Below are 19,221 nucleotides of genomic sequence, written 5' to 3'. Positions count from 1 at the left end.
TTTATGAAGATAAATTTCTGATGCTAATAGGACTCTACAGCAAGACATCAATAGGCAAGAACTCCTCCAGAAAATCAAGGAGAATGAGAGGGAAGCAGGGGGAAGTTGACTGACTTGGGACTCGGAGGGAGGAAAAGACAAAGCTTTCCTCAGCAGTTGGGCTGCGCAGTCAGCACTCTGTGAGATGCAGCTGAGACTGACTCTTGTTTCTCTATGTCCATTTTTTCATACCTCCATAATATTCCCTGTAAAATTACTACAAGCAGCATAAAATTATCATTTAATCCACAGCATCAAATCCCTCTACACAGAGCTCTCCCAAACAGCAGCAGTGGTGTAGCAGTCAAAGAAGGGGACGATGCTTTCTTTTTGGTGTATGGGAAGAAGTAGGTGAACTGTGGCCCAGCAAAGACCATTTACCAGCGCTGACATTCAATTACGCCACCAGCAGAATGGAAGAATCATAATTCACATTTCATCTGTTTTGACTACCGAGGATTTACCCACATCAGCCTAACTCTTTGATTATCTTGGGATATGTATAGCAGCTGGAAAGACTGACGCGAGTTGTCCTCCTTGTACAGTTAACCTTCCTGAAAAGCAGGGATACAATCAGAACCCCTCTACTCTCCAGCAAGCCCTGGGTGCTATAAATAACATTCTACTGGAGTCACAGGCAAAACTTAGAGCCACCCTGTGATTACTTGCTGTACATTGCACCAGGCACCAAGTCAGCTTTCTACTTTTCTGCCATATGTTCAGTTCAGCTCTCTCTTGAGTGAGACACCAAGCCCAGGACCCTCTCAGTGCTTAATTTCAGAAGGATTAATTTAAGATAGTTACATTTTTTCAGTAAACAGATGTCCCTGATTTGCCTCTATAGCAAAACACGAAAAGCCCGTATAGCTTTTAAAAAAGTTAACTGTAGCATCAAAGCCCTGGTAATCCGCACACCCATACAAACATTGCATAGCAGATAACAAAGAATTATCTCAGCCTTTGTGCATTTCTACCAGGTTACTGCCTAATCACGTTTTAAACTTTAATACTTGTTTGGATACAGGACAGCAGAATTAACTGAAAATGTACAATATATTATTTAATCTCTAATTCTAGCCAAGAGAGTATGTAATCATTAGCACAGACCTATTTATCTCCTTCTCATTTCATCATTCAGTAATTTAAATGCAATTTTTGAATTTCAATTGGCTTATCAAGCGCTCAACGACATCATGCGATCCTGTCTCCACTGAAAGTGATTTCTGCCTTTCTTCTTCCTTGAAGACTGTCATGTCCTGTTCACTCTATCAATCAGCCTGACATTATCTTCCTTTCACAGAGCAGATAGCTTAAGTCATCAGATTTATGCAAAAAATAACAAGTAGCTCTCATTGCCCCAGAGAGCACTTTGCAACTGGATGTTGTTCTTTATACACGCTCTTATTGAAGCACAGTGTTTATCCTTGAGTATTTCATACTGTCGTCATTTGATATTCATCAATTCTTTGCTTAATGCTTTATTTACAGTATGTTATAACATAGAATCATAGAATGCTTTGGATTGGAAGAGACCTTTAGAGGTCATCTAGTCCAAACCCCCTGCAGGGAGCAGGGACCCCTTTAACCAGATCAGGTTGCTCAGAGCCCCGTCCAACCTGGCCTGGAATGTTCCCAGGGATGGGGCCTCCACCACCTCTCTGGGCAACCCCTGCCAGTGTTTCACCACCCTCATTGTAAAGAATTTCTTCCTTGTATCTAGTCTGAATCTACAATGTTTTAGTTTAAAACCATTACCCCTTGTCCTGTCAAAGCAGGCCTTGCTAAACAGATTTTCCCTATCTTTCCTATGGGCCCCCTTTAGGTACTGAAAGGCCATAATAAGGTCTCCCTGGAGCCTTGTCTTCTCCAGGCTGAACAAGCCCAACTCTCTCAGTCTGTCCTCATAGGAGAGGTGCTCCAGCCCTCAGATAATTTTTGTGGCCCTCCTCTGGACCCACCCCAACAGATCCATGTCTTTCCTGTGCTGAGAGCGCCAGAGCTGGACACAGTACTCCAGGTGAGGTCTCACCAGAGCAGAGCAGAGGGGCAGAATCACCTCCCTCCCCCTGTTGGCCATGCCGCTTTTGATGCAGCCCAGGATACTGTTGGCCTTCTGGGCTGCCAGCACAAATTGTTGGCTCATGTCCAGCTTTTCATCCACCAATCCCCCCAAGTCCTTCTCCACAGGGATGCTCTCAATCCCTTCATCCCTCAGCCTGTATTGATACCACGGGTTGCCCCAACCCCAATGCAGGACCTTGCACTTGGCCTTGTTGAACCTCATGAGGTTCTCATGGGCCCACCTCTCCAGCCTGTCCAGGTCTCTTTGGACGACATCCCGTCCCTCTGGCATGTAAACTGTACCACTCAGCTTGGTGTCATCTGCAAACTTGCTGAGGGTGCACTCGATCTCACTGTCGATATCACTGATGGAAATATTAAACAGCACTGGTTCCAGTACAGACCCCTGAAGGACGCCACTTGTCACCAGTCTCCATTTGGACATAGAGCCATTGACCACTATCCTATGAATGTGACCATCCAACCAATTTCTCATCCACTGAATAGTCCACCCATCGAATCCATATCTCCCCAATTTAGAGAGAAAGATGTTGTGGGGGACCGTGTCAAAAGCTTTACAGCAGCCTGCATAGATGACATCTGTTACTTTTCCCTTGTCCACTGATGCAGTCACTCCATCATAAAAAGCCACTACGCTAGTCAGGCAGGACTTGCCCTTGCTGAAGCCATGTTGGTTGTCTCAAATCACCTTCCTGTCCTCCATGTGCCTTAGCATAGTTTCTAGGAGGATTTGTTCCATGATCTTCCCAGGCACAGAAGTGAGGCTGAGAGGTCGGTAGTTCCCAGGGTCAGCTTTTTTACCCTTTTTAAAGATGGGCACAATCCTTCCCTTCTTCCAGTCCCAAAGTTCACATCAATGACCTTTTTTTTTTAAAAAAAAATATTGCTTATTGATTTTCAGATTCAGAAAAAAAGGTAAAGAAGAAAGACAGGTATTTAAGAAATCCATTAACACAAAATGGAATTAAGATCTGAAAAACATACTCATATGCTAGTGTTAAAACACAGGCCTCTCAACACACCACAGCACTCTGATAACTCCAGTAATTGGCATCTTCCTTTCATGCTTCTCACCCTGTGCAGTATCTCCAGTATAGATCAAAAGTACCTTTGCTTTCATTTAAGCCTGTAATCTCACTTTTCAACTAAGCAGCCGCTCTAACTTTACAGAGAAAGGTATCTCACTAAAAATGGCTTATTGTTTTGTGGGAACCAGAATGTTACACATCTTAGTTCTGTCTTCAGACTTGATTGTATTTTTAAGGTTTCTACCACTGAGGTTGGCCAAATGTTGGTGAGGAATGGGTCCTGCCCTTGTCTCTGGAGAAGCCTGGAGGTCTGCATGCTCCAAAGAGTGATGCTATCAACAGTCCAGAACTGCTGGAGGTCTGAAGTCCAAAGAGGGACCCTGGCTTTCTACATAGTGAATGGAGAGGCAGTCTTGTCACCTAAGTGTCACAGTCTCTGCGTCTCTCACAGGGAATCTGAACAGGACACAACAATGCTTCCTCTCCCCACTCTTCCTCCTCAGTCAGCTAGCATTGCAATTTAGCAAGGAGCTGTCATGACATTACCGAAGGAGTGGTCATACCCTCCTCTGCCCGAGGTCAGTACATATGGCCTCTCAACTCTAGTTACCTGTGCTTCGCACTAACTTCTGCACGAAATGAGTATCAGCCTGGTATGAGACAACTGTATTATCACCTCACTCACCTGAGACAGAAGGACCCCGCTTCTTCTCTCCCTCATCCCCACAGGAAAGTGGCAAACCAGTTCGGAGTGAACATACTAATATAATAGCAGTGGCAATTAGCAGTATCCACTGTCTCATTACAGCCACCTACCGAGGCTGCCACAAAACAGACATCTTTCTATTGCCTGTCCCCTGACTGAATTTATCATTTCACAACATACAGTTCTACCTTGGTCAATGAATGACCTTGCTAGTACTGTTTATTATCCAACAGATCTCAGACTGAAAGCCCATGTCATACTCCATAAAAAAATACAGCAGGCAAAACTTACTAACTGTAAGAATAAGGTACTTAGCATTCAATGCAAAATGTTAATAATAATTTAAAAATGCCATTTCTTTGCATGGCCTTTTGACCAACTCAGCTAACAGACTCTGGACTAGGAAACAGTGCAAATAAATTTTGGAAGGCGCTTACTGGTCACTTGTCAGCTTTGATAGGCATATACCTTTGCTGTAGCTGGCCAGCACAGTGCAGTGACGGTATTTAACTACTGCCCTGTGTTGCTTGCATAAATAGTGGCCCTGCCGCCAAGTCCCAGGCAAGGCAATCTAAATATAACCTCTGGCACTGTTCTGCAACTGAGTCCAATTTGTTCCCAAGACCTGGAAGCATTCACCATGCACACATGTGTGTCTCAGCCCCCCCATCTGTTAAATGAGAATAATCGTACTTCATTTGTAAAGCACTTCATGTTCTACTGACAAACACCTTGTATTGCTTTGATTTCAGCGAGTCTGGCTGCCAGGGTAGAGTTACTCCAGCATATCGCTGTTTGTTTAGACTGAAGCACTTGGGGCAAAGACCCTTCTCTTTTGTTGAGAGGCAATACAGAGGGAATGCTGGATCACCTTTACCCCTCTGGTAAACTGGTCATTCTGCTGCCACAGTTCTTTTTAATGCTGTTTTGACACAGTTCTTGCTACAGCTGAGAAAAAAATGGAAATGATTTTGCAAAAAACCCTACTCAAGGCCTTGGTTCTGATCCAGCATTCATTAATCCAAATCCCTTGATACCGGTGAAGGGTCAGAAAAATGCTTTCCGTAGTCACTGTTGGATTAGATTTGTTCCCCCAGAAGAGGACATGTTTTCAGAGTAAACTCTCTTTTCTCTCTAGCTTGGCACAAACTACCATGTGATACAGTCTGGAAGAAAAAAGGATGTTTCTTTACATTAGCATAGCAGACTTATTTGTCAGTTGTAGACTAATTATCTTGGCTCCTTGCTTGGGGACTGTGGCATCCCTTGCAGTAAATTGCATTTTGCTGAGGGCAGCAATTTTACTCCATTTCTAAAGAATGTTGACACAAAGTTGTGGGTTTTTTTTGTATTTCCAGTAAAAACAGTCTATGGTGGGGGGAGAAAAATAGCACACCTGCCACAGAATTTCCAAATGGAATGTCAAACTAGTGCTTTTTCCTACGTAGTTCAAACAACAACAATAAAAAGTGAGCATAGGTCTGATAGTAAAATCCACTATATTGTCCCCTCCCCATTTCTGAAACCTTGGAAGTAGAACAGAATCTGAAAAATTAACTAGACGCAAGTGAATTATTAAACTCTGAGTGGGCACTCCCAAAACCAGACAACTCATTTGGACACACAGTCAAGCAAGTGTCAGTCCTAAAAGGAAATTTCTAGTACAATCAGGCTTCTTTTCTCTTTTTAAGCAAGATGCATTTAGAAACACCAAAAATGAAAAAATCAGTTACATTTTAATAGTTCCATGACTCAACAGTGCTAACTCCAACAGGGTGCACCTAGGGAACAGTGGGAACCTCTTTCTAATTTCAAACTGGTTTAGATGAGAAATTTCAGTTGATTTAGTTTTGGGGCTTTTTTGTTTTGGTTTGGTTTTTTTCAGTTGGAGGAACACCAGCATCTGCTGAAAGGACTCAAGAGACAGGAATCATTAACATATCCACAATTTGGGCCAGACATTCATGTTGCTAGGGTGATTTATGCCAACTGACACAATTTGCACTTTTTTCAAATTATACTCTGACTTGATTTTCATACTTTCAGTAATTTATATTTTCTAAAAACAATCTAAGAATACTTACAACATCAGTGACTATATTACAGTCTAAGATCCTTCTGTTTGATCTCCTCTGAAGAGGGCATCTCCTCAAAACGGTCAGTCATAAGAGGACAGGCACCATTCCTTTGGGTAACCAGTTATTTACTGTGCCTCATTTAAAAAAAAGGGGGGGAAGGGGGCATCTACTCATTAAATGGAATATGGTTCCATAACTTCCAGTGCCTCAATATACTTTTTATGGGGGGGGGATGTGTCAGAAAGCCTCAATACTTTCAAACTGTACAACATGTAGGATAGTATAAAAAAAGCTGTGAATACGTATTTGTAAGGAAAACAGATATTTCCATGTTCTTTGCCAAGAGATTTTGTCTTTCATTGTGTTGTGCATTGGATCAGGAAGGGTGCTGGATCCAATCTGGTACCCTACAAAGGTCATAGCTATGAATGAGGAACTTGCACGCTGTTCTCTCCCCTTTTGCAGTGTTTGCTGCTGAAGGACACTTGTGCTCTAACCAAGCAGGCTAATGCCACCTTGGAGCCCCGGCACCCCCTCATCTTCACGTCCCATCCAGTGACAATCCAGGGGCAGCACAAAGGAAGAAGGTCAGCATGCTCTCTTATCAACTTTTATTTCCTGCTGTGCAGAGGGAAATCTCCCAAGGATAAAGGGAGCTACAGAAGAAAGGATATACAGAGCACAAAAGAGACTCTAAGCTTTTTCACCCAACCTGAAAATAAGATGCATAGGAAAGACTACCTTGATACATTTAAATTTTTGCTTTACAATTGCTTACAGTTCGATTTTTGCTACCAGGCATCAACAGCAAATACAAAACTAAAATCATCAACACCCTACAAATACCTGTTCACACAACCATGATCTGTTACACACAGATCCTGCCATTCCACCCCAGAAGTATAACACACCAAACTCATTTGCAACAATTTGTCTCTGTGCAAAAAGAGACAGTAAAAGAAATCTGTTTATTCCAAAATATTCACTGCATCTTAGGATGCTACTTTAAGGAAACACGGGAGTAAAACTAATGGAAGAACTGATATCAGGAAAACGCAAGCAGTAAATATTGGTAAGAGGAATCCTGCCTCACACTTATCTAATCATTATTTCTTTAAACAACATAAATCAAAGTGACCATCACTGGACCACAAGGCACAGGAATGCTGTCCGTCAGGGAAATAAAAATAGAAGTAAAGAAAATAAATAAATACAGGCCAAACACTAAGCAATAGAACTGTTGATCCTAGAATTTTCCACTCATAACTTCTGTCATTTTCAGGGTATCGTTAAAGATTGCCACCCTGGAAGATAATAAATGTCAGGTGTAGTCTCCACTCCTGTACTGATGGATAGCATCTCCAGTCTGATGAGGAGAGATTACCCTACTGAACCCTACAAGACATCTTTAATCTCCTGATTTAGAATCCATTGTCCTCTACCAGTTGTCACTGTCCTGAAGGAATGCAAGAATGCTGCTAAACACTGAAAAACAGACAGCTGCAGCAAAGGGCTATCGGCAGCAATCTGGAGGTGCTCCGCCAACAACACACTTAAATGTTAGTGAAGAAAAAAAAAAATTTCCATCTCCAGGTTCTTCCATTATTAATTAAACATTTTCTAGTTTCCAAGAAGAAATGCTTGCCTAAACATGTCCTTGAAACCAGACACATCAACACCGTAAACTTTCAAACTAACATCAAGGGGCAGCTTTCTGGCAGGGGGAAGTGCTATGATTGGCATGAGAGCAGGGCTGAGCACTTCTTCATGCAGTCCGAGTGGACAAGGCACAGGTGGAGCACATTTCATGCTACAGCCGAGTAGCTGACAACTCATTTCCTGCTCTTCAATACAGAGTGAATATTTTGTACCCACCTACAGCCAAAACCATGGGCAAATGGAAGTGAGCGTGGAGGGTCAGCATGTCCTAGCCCGCTTCTGAATCACCCTTCACCTGGCAGCACAGACAAAAATAGACACCAAGTCTAAAGCACCAAATCAACAGAAACTGCTATCCATTTTCAAGGACTTTTATTCAAGCCTGTGCAGTCACCCATTTGGGATGAAAGTTTCCAGTAGCACAAGGCCTTACAATTACATTAAAATTGGACTTTAAGTTTGGGACAGGCTCTGCGCTGCTATAACAATTAATGTAATTGCAAGGCCGTGGCGATGCAGCCCATGCAGTAAGCACAGACATGTCGATCAATAGCAGAACAGGCCCTAAAGTAATTTCCATCCCTCAAAATGGCAGTGATTTGCAAAACACTGAGTGATGAATTCTGTAAGAACGACTGGCTTAAGGGTTAATAAAATCATAACTATGAAGTCTAACTTTCCTGCTGGGACCGAAAACCGTATGACATATCCGGAGCAGGCTGGAAATTAAATCACAGAAGAATCACAAACTCCCACTTCAGTGGGGTCAGGACTTCATCTTAGGCAGGTCTTTTAATCATTTCAGAGCAAGGAATTCAATGCAAGTCCTTTACATTTCAATCTATTGCCTTCATCACTCAAACATCCATCCTACCAAGGATTCCGTGTGTTGACCTCCATGTAAACCCAGAGCAGAGCTCCCGAGTAGAACACGTTCCACTTTTTGTTGCATCACTTCACCCAAATTAACACCCAGGACAAGATGCTTTCCATCCTATTTGTGGATTTTCACTTAGCCAGCCATTTCTTTCTCCCCACATTAGCACAAGCCTACCCATTTGCAATATAACATTTTTTCATAATACAAGTTCTAAGTTTGGGAGAAGTAGATAAAAAAAGGACAAAGAGCAAAGAAAGCTTTCTTGGTTAGAATTTTGGCCAATGGAATGTAAAGATTATCATTATTGCAGATAGCAGCTATATACAAAAATGATGCTGTCAATGTAAAATGAATAAAATAAAGACTATTTTCACAAGCTTTCCCCAATGGCTTTAAAATAAGGTCACTGATATTGGGGGAAAGAGCTTGGTTTCAGCCTCCTGCTGTACAGATTGATACACTGGACTTGGCCACTTGTGTGTTAAATGAGACTCCATCTTCTTTTTGCTACAGAACTTCCCCCACCACCACCACCTTTTTTGAAACACAACGAAAATACCATGTGCAAAATCTACACATTCACCAGTTAGCCTGTAATTTTTCCCCTCTGACTCCCTGGAATACACAAATCTTTTCATCTACAATCACATTCCATGCAGTTAAAGTGCACGTTCATGGAAAACTATACAAGAAGCTATGTTTTACCCTATAAAAGACTAAATTAACACTGAATTGCTCTTTACTGGCAACATAGCTATGCATCCAAATTGAAGTCGTTGCCAAAATCTGTCATATATATTAAAAGTTCACACTGTTATTTAAGAAAAAAAAGGAAAATAAGAAGTATTTCTTCCTCTTTTTTCTTCTCAAAAATAAATATACCAGCAAACTTCATGCAGCAAACTCTGCTCCTTTTTGTCTTAAAGGGAACCTATTGCTCAACTGAATTGCTCTCCCTACCTTATTACTTGAAGAGATTACAGCCAAGGCTGTATATTGTAGCTACCCTATATTTAGAAGCTGGATAACAAAACACATAAATAACACACTGAATAAAACATTAAGACATAAAAGGAGTTAAATAGAATAAAGGGCTAAAGCTTATTGTGCACTAACCATGTCTGACCTGCTGAAATACAAAAGGACTCATAATTCTAATTAGTAAAATGCACAGCTATGATTTAAATCGTGACAAAGCAAGCGCGGTGCCTGTCTGCGGCTGTGCACTGCAGCCCCTTTGGCGGCCTTGCAGGGCCCTCTGGTGGAACTGGGATCCAAGCCCATGGCAAGCCAACAGCACCGCTAGGAAGAATGATGCTCTACCCAAAAAATAAGGGGAGAACAAGAAGCCTGAGTTTTCCCTTTTTCCTTGAAAGCAGCAATATTTCTAACACAAAGCTTCATTTTTTCAGACACACAGCCTTCACTTAAGTAGATGTAGTCCTGAAGCCTGTGTAAGGGAAGATTTTTTTTTTCCTCAGACTTCAATGGGGACAGGATTCTGTCCACAAAGTCCTTAAAGTTGTGAAAACCTGCAACTGACGCAGAATATGGTCTGCTACCAGACCACCTGAAACCAAAACCATGATCAAGAGGTATTAACAGGTCTGAATTCCAGCTGACAGTGACATTTCACATTCAGAGTTTAAAAAAAAGCAGACTCAGAGTCCTGCAGACCAAAAAAAAGTGCTATATGCCTCAGTAGATGAATTGCTGTTTTGTGCAGAAAGGAGCAACCTTCTGCTGGGATGTTCTCAGTACCATTTAAGCCCACCTGCCACTCAGCCCCCAAGTCCAGTCCAACAGCATCACTGAATCCCTTATCCATCCTTCAGATGAACTGTGATGTTCATTTCTTCTTCACCTGATACCTGCTTTACCAGTAATGCACCCCATGCTGACAACTCATCAAGGTTTTACCTATCATAGGCTGCTATGCCTCTCTCTCTCCCTAATAGAGGGCAACGCCACCTGTACTTTCCCAGTGTGTTAGAGTGGTCACTAGGTTTGGGGGGGGTTCTTCCAGTCCTTCAGGGTACTGACTTCTCTTTGCTGTTTGGGATGCAGAAAAGAATTATTAAACGCCTAGTTCAACACATACCCTCTGTACTGCCTTCAGCCGGTCTGGTTAGCTGCCCATCAAGGGTAGAACTTTGCCTCGGGCCCATGTACACACAGTACCACTACCAAATGACAGGAGGTCTGTTTCTGTGATGAACAAGTGACTTTGACCATCCCACTGATAGGTTAGACCAGCACCTCTTCAGAGAGCAACCAAAGAAGGACAAAAAAAAAGACGACACACGCGTTCTGAAGAAGACTGCTTTCCATGAGCCATAGCAAGGGCAGAAAGGGAGCAGCAGAGTGGAGAGCCTTTGCCTTCTGTGTCAAGCGCAGCACTGCATTATTCACTCGGATTGCTCCTACACAAACCAAGCCTTTCCATGCATCTGTCTCTCCCTGTTCAAGCATCAGTCAGAAGAAAACAAAGGAGAACACTTGTGGAATCCCAGAAAATTATCTCAGGTCCCAGTTCAGGCCATGCTCAGCAGAGTCTACAAAAGAAGCTCATCTTTCACACATGATGGAAATCACCAGTCCTCTGAAAACCAGCTAGGACAGCTTCCTGGTTGCTGGGGATCACATCTAAGATGCCAGGTTGCAAATTACAAATTTTCAGCTGCATTTCGCTAAGCAAAGATGTAGAGGCTACAACAGCTCGGGCTGGTGATAATTCCTTCCTGAACCCACTTCCCAATCTCTACGGTCATGCGTATTTGCTTGTCACTGCCATTTTTAACAAGACTTCTCACATTTAATCTCTGATAACCCTGTAAATAAAGCTGTCTGCAGTGCAACAAGGAATAAACTCCATGAAAAGAAGTTGCTACTTATTCCTCCAGTTGGCTAAAAGACCAAGCTGCCACAGTGCACTCAAACACGGTGACTTATCCCTATGATATGCATCATCCCGCAGCTATGGGAAGCAACCAAACCATTAGGGCTGTCACTGAAGTCTTTGCTTGAAATCACGAAGAAAAGAGAAAATGTGAACAGTGCAAGACAATTCAGAGACAAACTTGGCCCTGCTTTAAGCTACAGATGCTTATTAAATATATGGATTCTGGGCTTGTTAATAATAATGGACTTTCCAAAAATCTAGACCTTCCAGCAAGCAGGAGTGAGGCCAGAAGCATTTCAGGTGAGCATCATCACATAAAAATAAAACACAGCAGCCTCAAAAAAGCCAAGCTGCATTGGTAATTCATGACAGAAACTGCTCAGCTGGCTATATCAATTAATGGTCTGCAAGTCCAGCCCCCACGTGAGGTGACCCGAAGAAGCATCTTTTCAATGCTTCATCATTTGTGGATCCTGACTTACAGCAGTGAGGTGAAAACAAATCTTTTCTGGTACTCAATGTGTGTTGCTTCATTCAGCACAGCATGGAATTGATAGTTATATCGGTATCAGTTAGGTACTCTGGGAGCCTGAAATACTGCCCAATTTTAAATAGCTGTAGTAAGGTTGGTGCTTATGCTTCCCTCAGCTATTGTCACTGCAAAAGACAAACTCTTCAGAAGGGTAATTCAGAGCAACAAAGTCAGATCAATATTCTGAAGTGTCTTCTCTACATAGATGTACAGGGAGCCTGCTGAAATAATCTGCATAAGCAGCACCTTCAGTGGTCTAATGATAATGAGAAGGAACACTTCTCCTCTACCTTTTGCCTAGTTAACTCTGCCAGTCAAAGCAATTACAGCGTTTGAATGAAAAACAGGCTGCGGCCTCCAAGCTGGGCTCAAGATCCAAACTGCTTCAAAGCAATGGCAGGACTGGCTTGCTAGACTGAACAGCCTCTTTCTCTACTAACAATTATTTGATGGCGGTGAATATTTTGCAGAACAAAAGAAAGAACCAGGTCTGTCTTACACTTTATTACAGTGAAGAGGCCCTTTTTGTCAAAGGGATTGCTCAATGGCATTCTCTCCCACTTTTCAGAAACAGGATGGTTATTGGGTCCTTAAAGATCCAGTCTCTGTTCCTGTCTGAATATTGCAGAGACAGCTGTCAAATGTCATTCTTTCAGGCACCATCTAACATGACCAAAGTCAATAATTGTCTTTTCCTGGATTAGGGTCCTTAAAAATGGCAGTATTTTGAAAAGAAAAAAGTCAATCCGCACTTTTCAACTCAAATTCTATTGTCTGCCCTTGGTTAATAAGCTGTCTTAGCTTTAATGAGTAAGCATTTTTTTCAAATGTGACTAGTGATGTCAGGTACATAGCTTGAAACACATTGATTTGCAGAAGCAGACACAACACGTTCTTAAAAAAATGCTCCTCCTAAAGTATCCCAGGCTATGCACCTCCTGCCTCATAAACAGCATCTATTTCCCACCTCAGTACCTACCTGTCAGGTTACAGCTGCTCAACCTAAGGGACACAGGTCTTTGCCAAATCCAAAGTGTGAATTCATCCTTCTAATGCACTTCAGGACATTTTACTTCAAAAAATGTTAATGTTGTCTATTGATGGCAAAAATGTTATCTCAACTGCCATCCAAGAACATGCTAATTTGTACTAAACAAATTAATTATTTGCTTTGCACAAAACAGGCTATGCTAAAAGTTCTGAACTACTTGCTTTCCTGATGAACAAGATGCTGTCTTTTCCATCACAGATCTGATCATACATTAGAAGGCCGATCTAGGTGTTGTATCAAACAACAAAGATGAGGCTGGGAAACACAGGCCCCTTGAGAAGAGCCCCCCCAAGCCCTCTAAATCCTCTGTAGTGCCAGACAACAGACATGGGGAGCCAGAGAACCAAAAATGGAGTGACTGTTTCATCTGCTACATGGAACCATAAAGTGGGATGGGGCTCACTTCAGTGCGAACCCCATAGAGAAACTCACGTCTGGGAAAGAATATGACACCATAGTCTAAAAAGGTGCATGAAGGCTCCAGCTTCAAGGGTTTCACTTTCAAAAAGAGCTCCATAATCTGACCAAACTATATGCATGAAGAGCAGAACCTTTCTTCGACCTACTTGAGAAAGCACTGTACACAAATTTGCTGAACAGTTGAGCAGCTTAATGCTTTTTTACAGTACATCTTTGATACAGGGGAAAGAATTCTTGGTGTCAATTAAAAGTATGCAGTCAAGCATTCTGAAATGTTATGTTAAAAAGATTGTCAAAATTTACATAACACACAAGTGTTCATCATACGAGCCCACAGCACAGGATCCCTACTGCCTTATTACAGGTATTTCCCTTAGGCACACATGCAGAATGCATCTTTAAAAGACAAAAATAACATTTCTTTTTACAAGACTCTTCCCTGAATGACAAAAGCTGCAGAAGGCTGTTCTCCAAGTTTTGCTCTGTACTCAGCTCCAAAATGCTCTGCTAAGCAGCAGTTGTTTACAGGAAAGGTCAAGAAGACCTCATTAACTTGTAATTGTGCATAGACCCCCTTCCTCATTGAAGTGATTTAACTAGTTTCGCTAACAGCTACCTGCAAAACGGTAATACAGATCATCCTCTAACACTGCATTCACTGGAATCATTTTATGGGCTTTTGCTGCAACACGTCAGTTATTCTCCATAACCCGTGACTGCGTTTTATGGCAAACACATACGAGTGCTGTATAGCACCAGGGAGAGCTGGTGATGGGGTAAGGCAAAGACATGTTCTGCATAGCTCTTAGACACACACACTGCTGATGCGCTGAGAGCATGTAGGAAGACCCAGCAGTTATATGCAGGTCACAGTCAGTCCTGCTTGCCAGGACTGAAGGGATTTTGGCGAGCACATGAGGAGCCTTCAGCTCCTACCTAGACAATCACCAGTAGCAGCCAGGAAAGAGATCAATAGGTTGTCTCATCTGGGGAATGGAGCCTCTAACAAATGCATCCCCACTTCCTAGCGCTGAGCTGAAGTGGATGCTAACATTAGACCTGGACCCATAACAGTCTGTCTCAGAACTAAGAACATTACATATGGATTTAAGGCACTACGCCTGATTTAAGAATGAGGCTACATCACAAATAGCAACGCTTGCAGAAATCCCCAAGCCAGCATGAAGCTAACTATGGTACTGAGAATGCAGTCATCTCAACCTCATGCTGCAGCCAGGCTTTTGACATCTCCTAAAAAGCAGAGCTCACAGGTGGTATTCTGTTAACTTACCTCCCTCTCTTCTGGAATCAAAGGTTAACTCAGCTATCCAGTTTTAGGACTTGCACTGATATTTTTGTATTAGCATATCTATATGTCTTTCTGTTTTCAAGCTCATGTGTCTGCATGATCCTAGTAGAGGCCATGCCTCGAAGATCCAGTCTGGTATCCCTTCGTGAAGCCAACCCAGCTTGTTCCAAGCTATTTCTGTCATTTATAACAAGGTACTACATTGTGCCTGGTGGATATACCCTGCTACAATAGTGCACCCTCCTAAATGCAGTATCTTTCTGTTTGCCTCACTATGCAGGTTAGGGAAAGGAGGAGCATACCACAAGCTGAACTAAACCACAGTTCAGTATTTGTGCTACCTGGTGAAAGAACTGGCTAACATAAGTCTGAGTGCTTTGATCTACCATCCACCAAAGCCAATGATACCTTTGTGAAGTCTCTTGATAACAACCGGATTTAGAGGGAGAAGATAAAGATACATTTCAGAGTAACTTTGGATAAGGATAAAGCAAAAGGACACAAACAAATCCCAACGTCCTAGCAGTTACAACGTCACTTCAAAAACTGTTTGGTGAGCTTCAGTACGTTAAATTACTAGAGAAAAAACATGAGCATTTACAATAACTCATTTTTTTCTTCTTGTTGTTGTATTTTTAACCCATTGCACTGATTATAACATGCTGTCAACAGCCTCATCAATTATCCATTGCTAAAAAGTGGCTCTAACATTTTGTGAGTGGTATTAATTGGTCTCAGTAGCACGTAATGAGTTTAAAAGCTCCTACCTGTGTGCCCCCGGGGATGGTAGCTAGAGGCGGACAACAATTTACAGCAGACCATTAACACATAGACCAGAAAGAGCCAGTCAGATAGAAGCATTGATTTGGCACAGAATCTCATCCTGGAGGCAGAAAAGGAAGCAGTTTTGAGTGAAAGAACAATGTGAGTAGGGAATAACATAAAAATTATGGGGGGAGAAAAAAACTAAAAAGATGCTGAAGGATAACTAATATGGCTTATTACAAGGCAACATGGACAAGATCATATTCATGTTTTGGTTGGGATCAATTCTTTGTTAAGCATGTTTTATAATTAGAAGCAATGCAGTGGCTATCACACATCGTATTACCCACAAACACATATTTATAAGGCGGCATTATGAGCGCAAAACATTTCTAAGAATCTGAGATAAGGGGTTGGGTTTGGGTTCTTTTGGATTAAGATCCAGCCATAATTAGATTTAAATATACATATTTACACGTTGTGCTACTATTTTTAAACTGCACCTGCCTCAAAATCACAGAAGCATCACAGAAAAATGTCCTTTTTACTTAATACTTCCAGGGCATATTTGCTAAAGCTACCAACTCCCACATAGCCATGCACATGAATTGGCTGGATCTCCCAAGCACACATCATCTGCTAGCTTTCCTGGACATCAATAAGTCTGCTGAGGGTTAAACACTCATGAAACCAGCACCTCAGTCAAAAATGCGAGGACTCACTGCTCTGCCGGGGTGTTAGAAATTGCATTTCAGAAAACATTTGTTCTAAGGAAGTCGGATGTTGTTAGTCTTACTCATGTTAGTATTAGAAGACAACAAATCCTCAGTATTTTTGCTGTAAATATCTACAATTAAATCCCTCAATAGCTTATGTTATGTTATGCCATTCATCATATAGAAAGGTAATCTAATAATTTTCTTAAACTCAGTTATGATGATTTATTACTTGTGTGATACATAAACGGGCATTATGCAGTTGAACCCTTAGATACAAGGTTCCACACTTTCAGCAAATGCTGTAAGCAGGAATACATCAAGTTAATTAAAGGTAATTTATAGATTTGCATAAATTGAACAAAATACTGCTTTCATAGCAGTGACGTTAGCCTGCAGTTAATCAGCACACTGGGATTTGGGCAAGCCTATCATAAGCATGCTTATTTGCACCAAAAAGTCCTTTGAGAACTTCTTTCCCCTGCAGATTCTAGTCCTGATTCTTCCAAGTATTTCCTAAATAATTTGTTTATCTGTATATCTTTAAAATACCTAAGACTATTCAGCTCTTCCAATATCCAAGTGTGGAATAGACTGACAGTTTTAAAAAAAAAAAAACAAAAAAACCAAAAAAAACCCCAAACAAACACCAAACACTCATGCCTTAGACAGCTCTACTGTCAAAGCCAGGTGAAGTACTTGGATCCTGTTTTAAATTTGATAACCATGTACAAATGAAATCAAAATAGATCCCATGTTTTCTCATTTAAGAGTGCTTGTATAATTTTCCCTTTCACGTATCACAAAACAATATTGTTCTTTCATTGTGTATGAATGAGAATGTTAATAAAGCCCAAACAAATCACAAATGCACTTACTAATATCAAAAGTTAAGAGACCAAAAGCCTGTTGTATGTAAAGATATTTTAGCAACAAACACTATTTTACACTTGAGAAAAAAATACATTCGTAAAAAACCAAGCACCTTCAGCTGTCCTTGTAAACTTTACTCCAGCCTACTAACTTTTTAAAAAAACTATGTAAATATTGCTAAAAAAATAACTCACCGTGTCTACGCATTTAAGAAAAAAAAAAAAGTTTACATGTAAAGAAGCCGCATTTTAAGGACTGATTTGGCAAAAAGGTACCTTTCCTTGTGTTAAGGTGGTGTTCTGTTTTGAGCCCAGTCTGTTGCCACCCTGAATGCAAATGAACCAGTACAAGAAGAAGCAAACACACTGAGGGTCTTTTGCAGCAGCATATAGGAACCTTCTGCAAGCCTGAATCAAGTCCAGAAGATAAAGACATCATTGGTCCTTGCTTACACTACAGGCATCCTCTTATGGAGCACTCCTAGGCTAATTCAGAGCAGCTACACTTCAGCTAATAAGCGTGGACCTAATTCACCTCTTGCACCCACCTGAACCACATAATGCTACTGCAGCTAATGGGATTGAGTCACTGTGAAACCATCATAAATGTTATTATCACTGTTGATCCACTATTAGTCTAAGGAAACTGCCCAGTAGGCTTTGAAATCAACCTACCATTTCAGATTTTTATCACCCAAATCTTACCCAGGTAACTGAACCTCGTTTTCTTGAGGAGAGAACAGAATTTAATCTTAGTTTTCTTGCTCTCTCCATGAGAAACACACGGCTTATGCCTCATGCACCAACTACCACTAAATAGGAAGTCATCATCTGTTCACCTTGCAATACCATCCCTCTGTTGCCCTAAATGCAACCACAGGAATCTGATCCAAGTATCAGTGGAGACCCCAGCTCTGGTCTTACTCTGTGGTATCATAATGAAGGGACCTTCCTTCAGGTTTCCTGAGGTGTGACTGAAAGCAGGATTTAACCCTTGGATTTAAATACCGCAGATCAGACATGTGGGCATGCCCTTTCTGCTGTGAGTCGATGGAAGGGACAGGTATTTAATCCTAAATCATGCAGCACATGCTCAACAGCTGCTATTTCAGCATGTCAGTGAACCCAGGTGTTCCCACCACTCCCGGTGCAGGAGCAAAGCTGGTCTCAGTGGAAATGGATGTGTGCTGACCTCTTTTAAAAACCTTTCCCAGATTATGACTCTCTTGAAGCCATGGCCCTCATGTTCGGGAATGTGAAACCAGGTTTCATCAGGTTAACAGGGTAACCTTACCACTTTGTAAGTATATTCAAGTCCAGAAATAAGCATATCACTACAAAGCATTAGACAGAGTTATATCCAAACTGAAAGGCTGCTAAAAGCACCCAGTGTCATTAAAATGATACAACACTTGCAGGCTTCAGTCTGCCTTGTGGATAGACAGGACACAAGTCTTCAGCCCACTAATATAAAGAAAGACAAGGGAATCTTTAAAAAGGCAGGGAAAAAATGAAATTTGGCAGACAGATGCAGCAAGGGGTGCTGAGCCCTTCAGCGTCAGTGGGCTGCCGCTTTCAGAAATGTCAAGCCTTCATTCTCTGTTGGATTCAAGTGGATATTGTTGCTAACCAAAACAGCAAATCTTCAGTGTCATTTGAAAGATAAAAAGTGCTCTTACCTTGGGGACTTTGCAAGAATTTTGTTCCAGTCAAACACAATTATTTCAGTGTGTTTTTCATAGTTATTCCAGATTCCCATTTGCGGCAGCAAATAAGGCTTTCTGCATTTCAGAATTTTTCCTTTGCTTTGGGGACCTAGAAAGAAAGCCACATTACACTGCAATTAACATCTGGAATGGTGCTGTGAAATAGACCTTTGTTACCAAAATCATTGTTTCACAGTGCCATCTACAGTGCAATCCAAGGCAAAAGGCAGCAGTCACGTTGCTCTTTTCACTTGTTTCCAAGAATACAGAGAAATTGTGATAAGGCAGCTCCGAAATATCACTACATTAACTAAAGAGAGAGTTTGCTATACTAGAAATTACAAACATGATGCGTGCAGCTCACTGTGCTCTTATAACCACATGCCCTCTCGCCGCCCCACTGCTGTGAAAGCTGTTAAGGTCTAAGACTCGACCACAGTGCAAAGAGATTTCCACATGCTTACTTGAAACCTCCA

At 41.6% G+C, this 19,221-nt stretch overlaps 1 protein-coding gene across 1 annotated transcript in view; it reads right to left on the bottom strand.

Moving 5' to 3' along the window:
- Positions 1 to 18,798, bottom strand: part of TAFA4 (TAFA chemokine like family member 4) — a 51,321-nt gene extending 32,523 nt beyond the window's left edge. Inside the window, exons 1-2 of the mRNA XM_009646009.1 lie at positions 18,719 to 18,798; positions 15,454 to 15,569 (exon numbers count right to left, since the gene is read on the bottom strand). Of these exons, the coding sequence (XP_009644304.1) occupies positions 15,454 to 15,569; positions 18,719 to 18,798 (196 nt within the window). The remainder of the gene's footprint in view (positions 1 to 15,453; positions 15,570 to 18,718) is intronic.
- Positions 18,799 to 19,221: the final 423 nt, after the last annotated feature.

This window comes from Egretta garzetta, unplaced genomic scaffold (assembly GCF_000687185.1).
Source record: "Egretta garzetta isolate BGI_Z169 unplaced genomic scaffold, ASM68718v1 scaffold228, whole genome shotgun sequence".
NCBI classification, from domain to species: domain Eukaryota; kingdom Metazoa; phylum Chordata; class Aves; order Pelecaniformes; family Ardeidae; genus Egretta; species Egretta garzetta.
The sequence above is the reverse complement of the archived record's forward strand: the minus strand, read 5'-3'. Positions and strand labels throughout refer to the sequence as shown.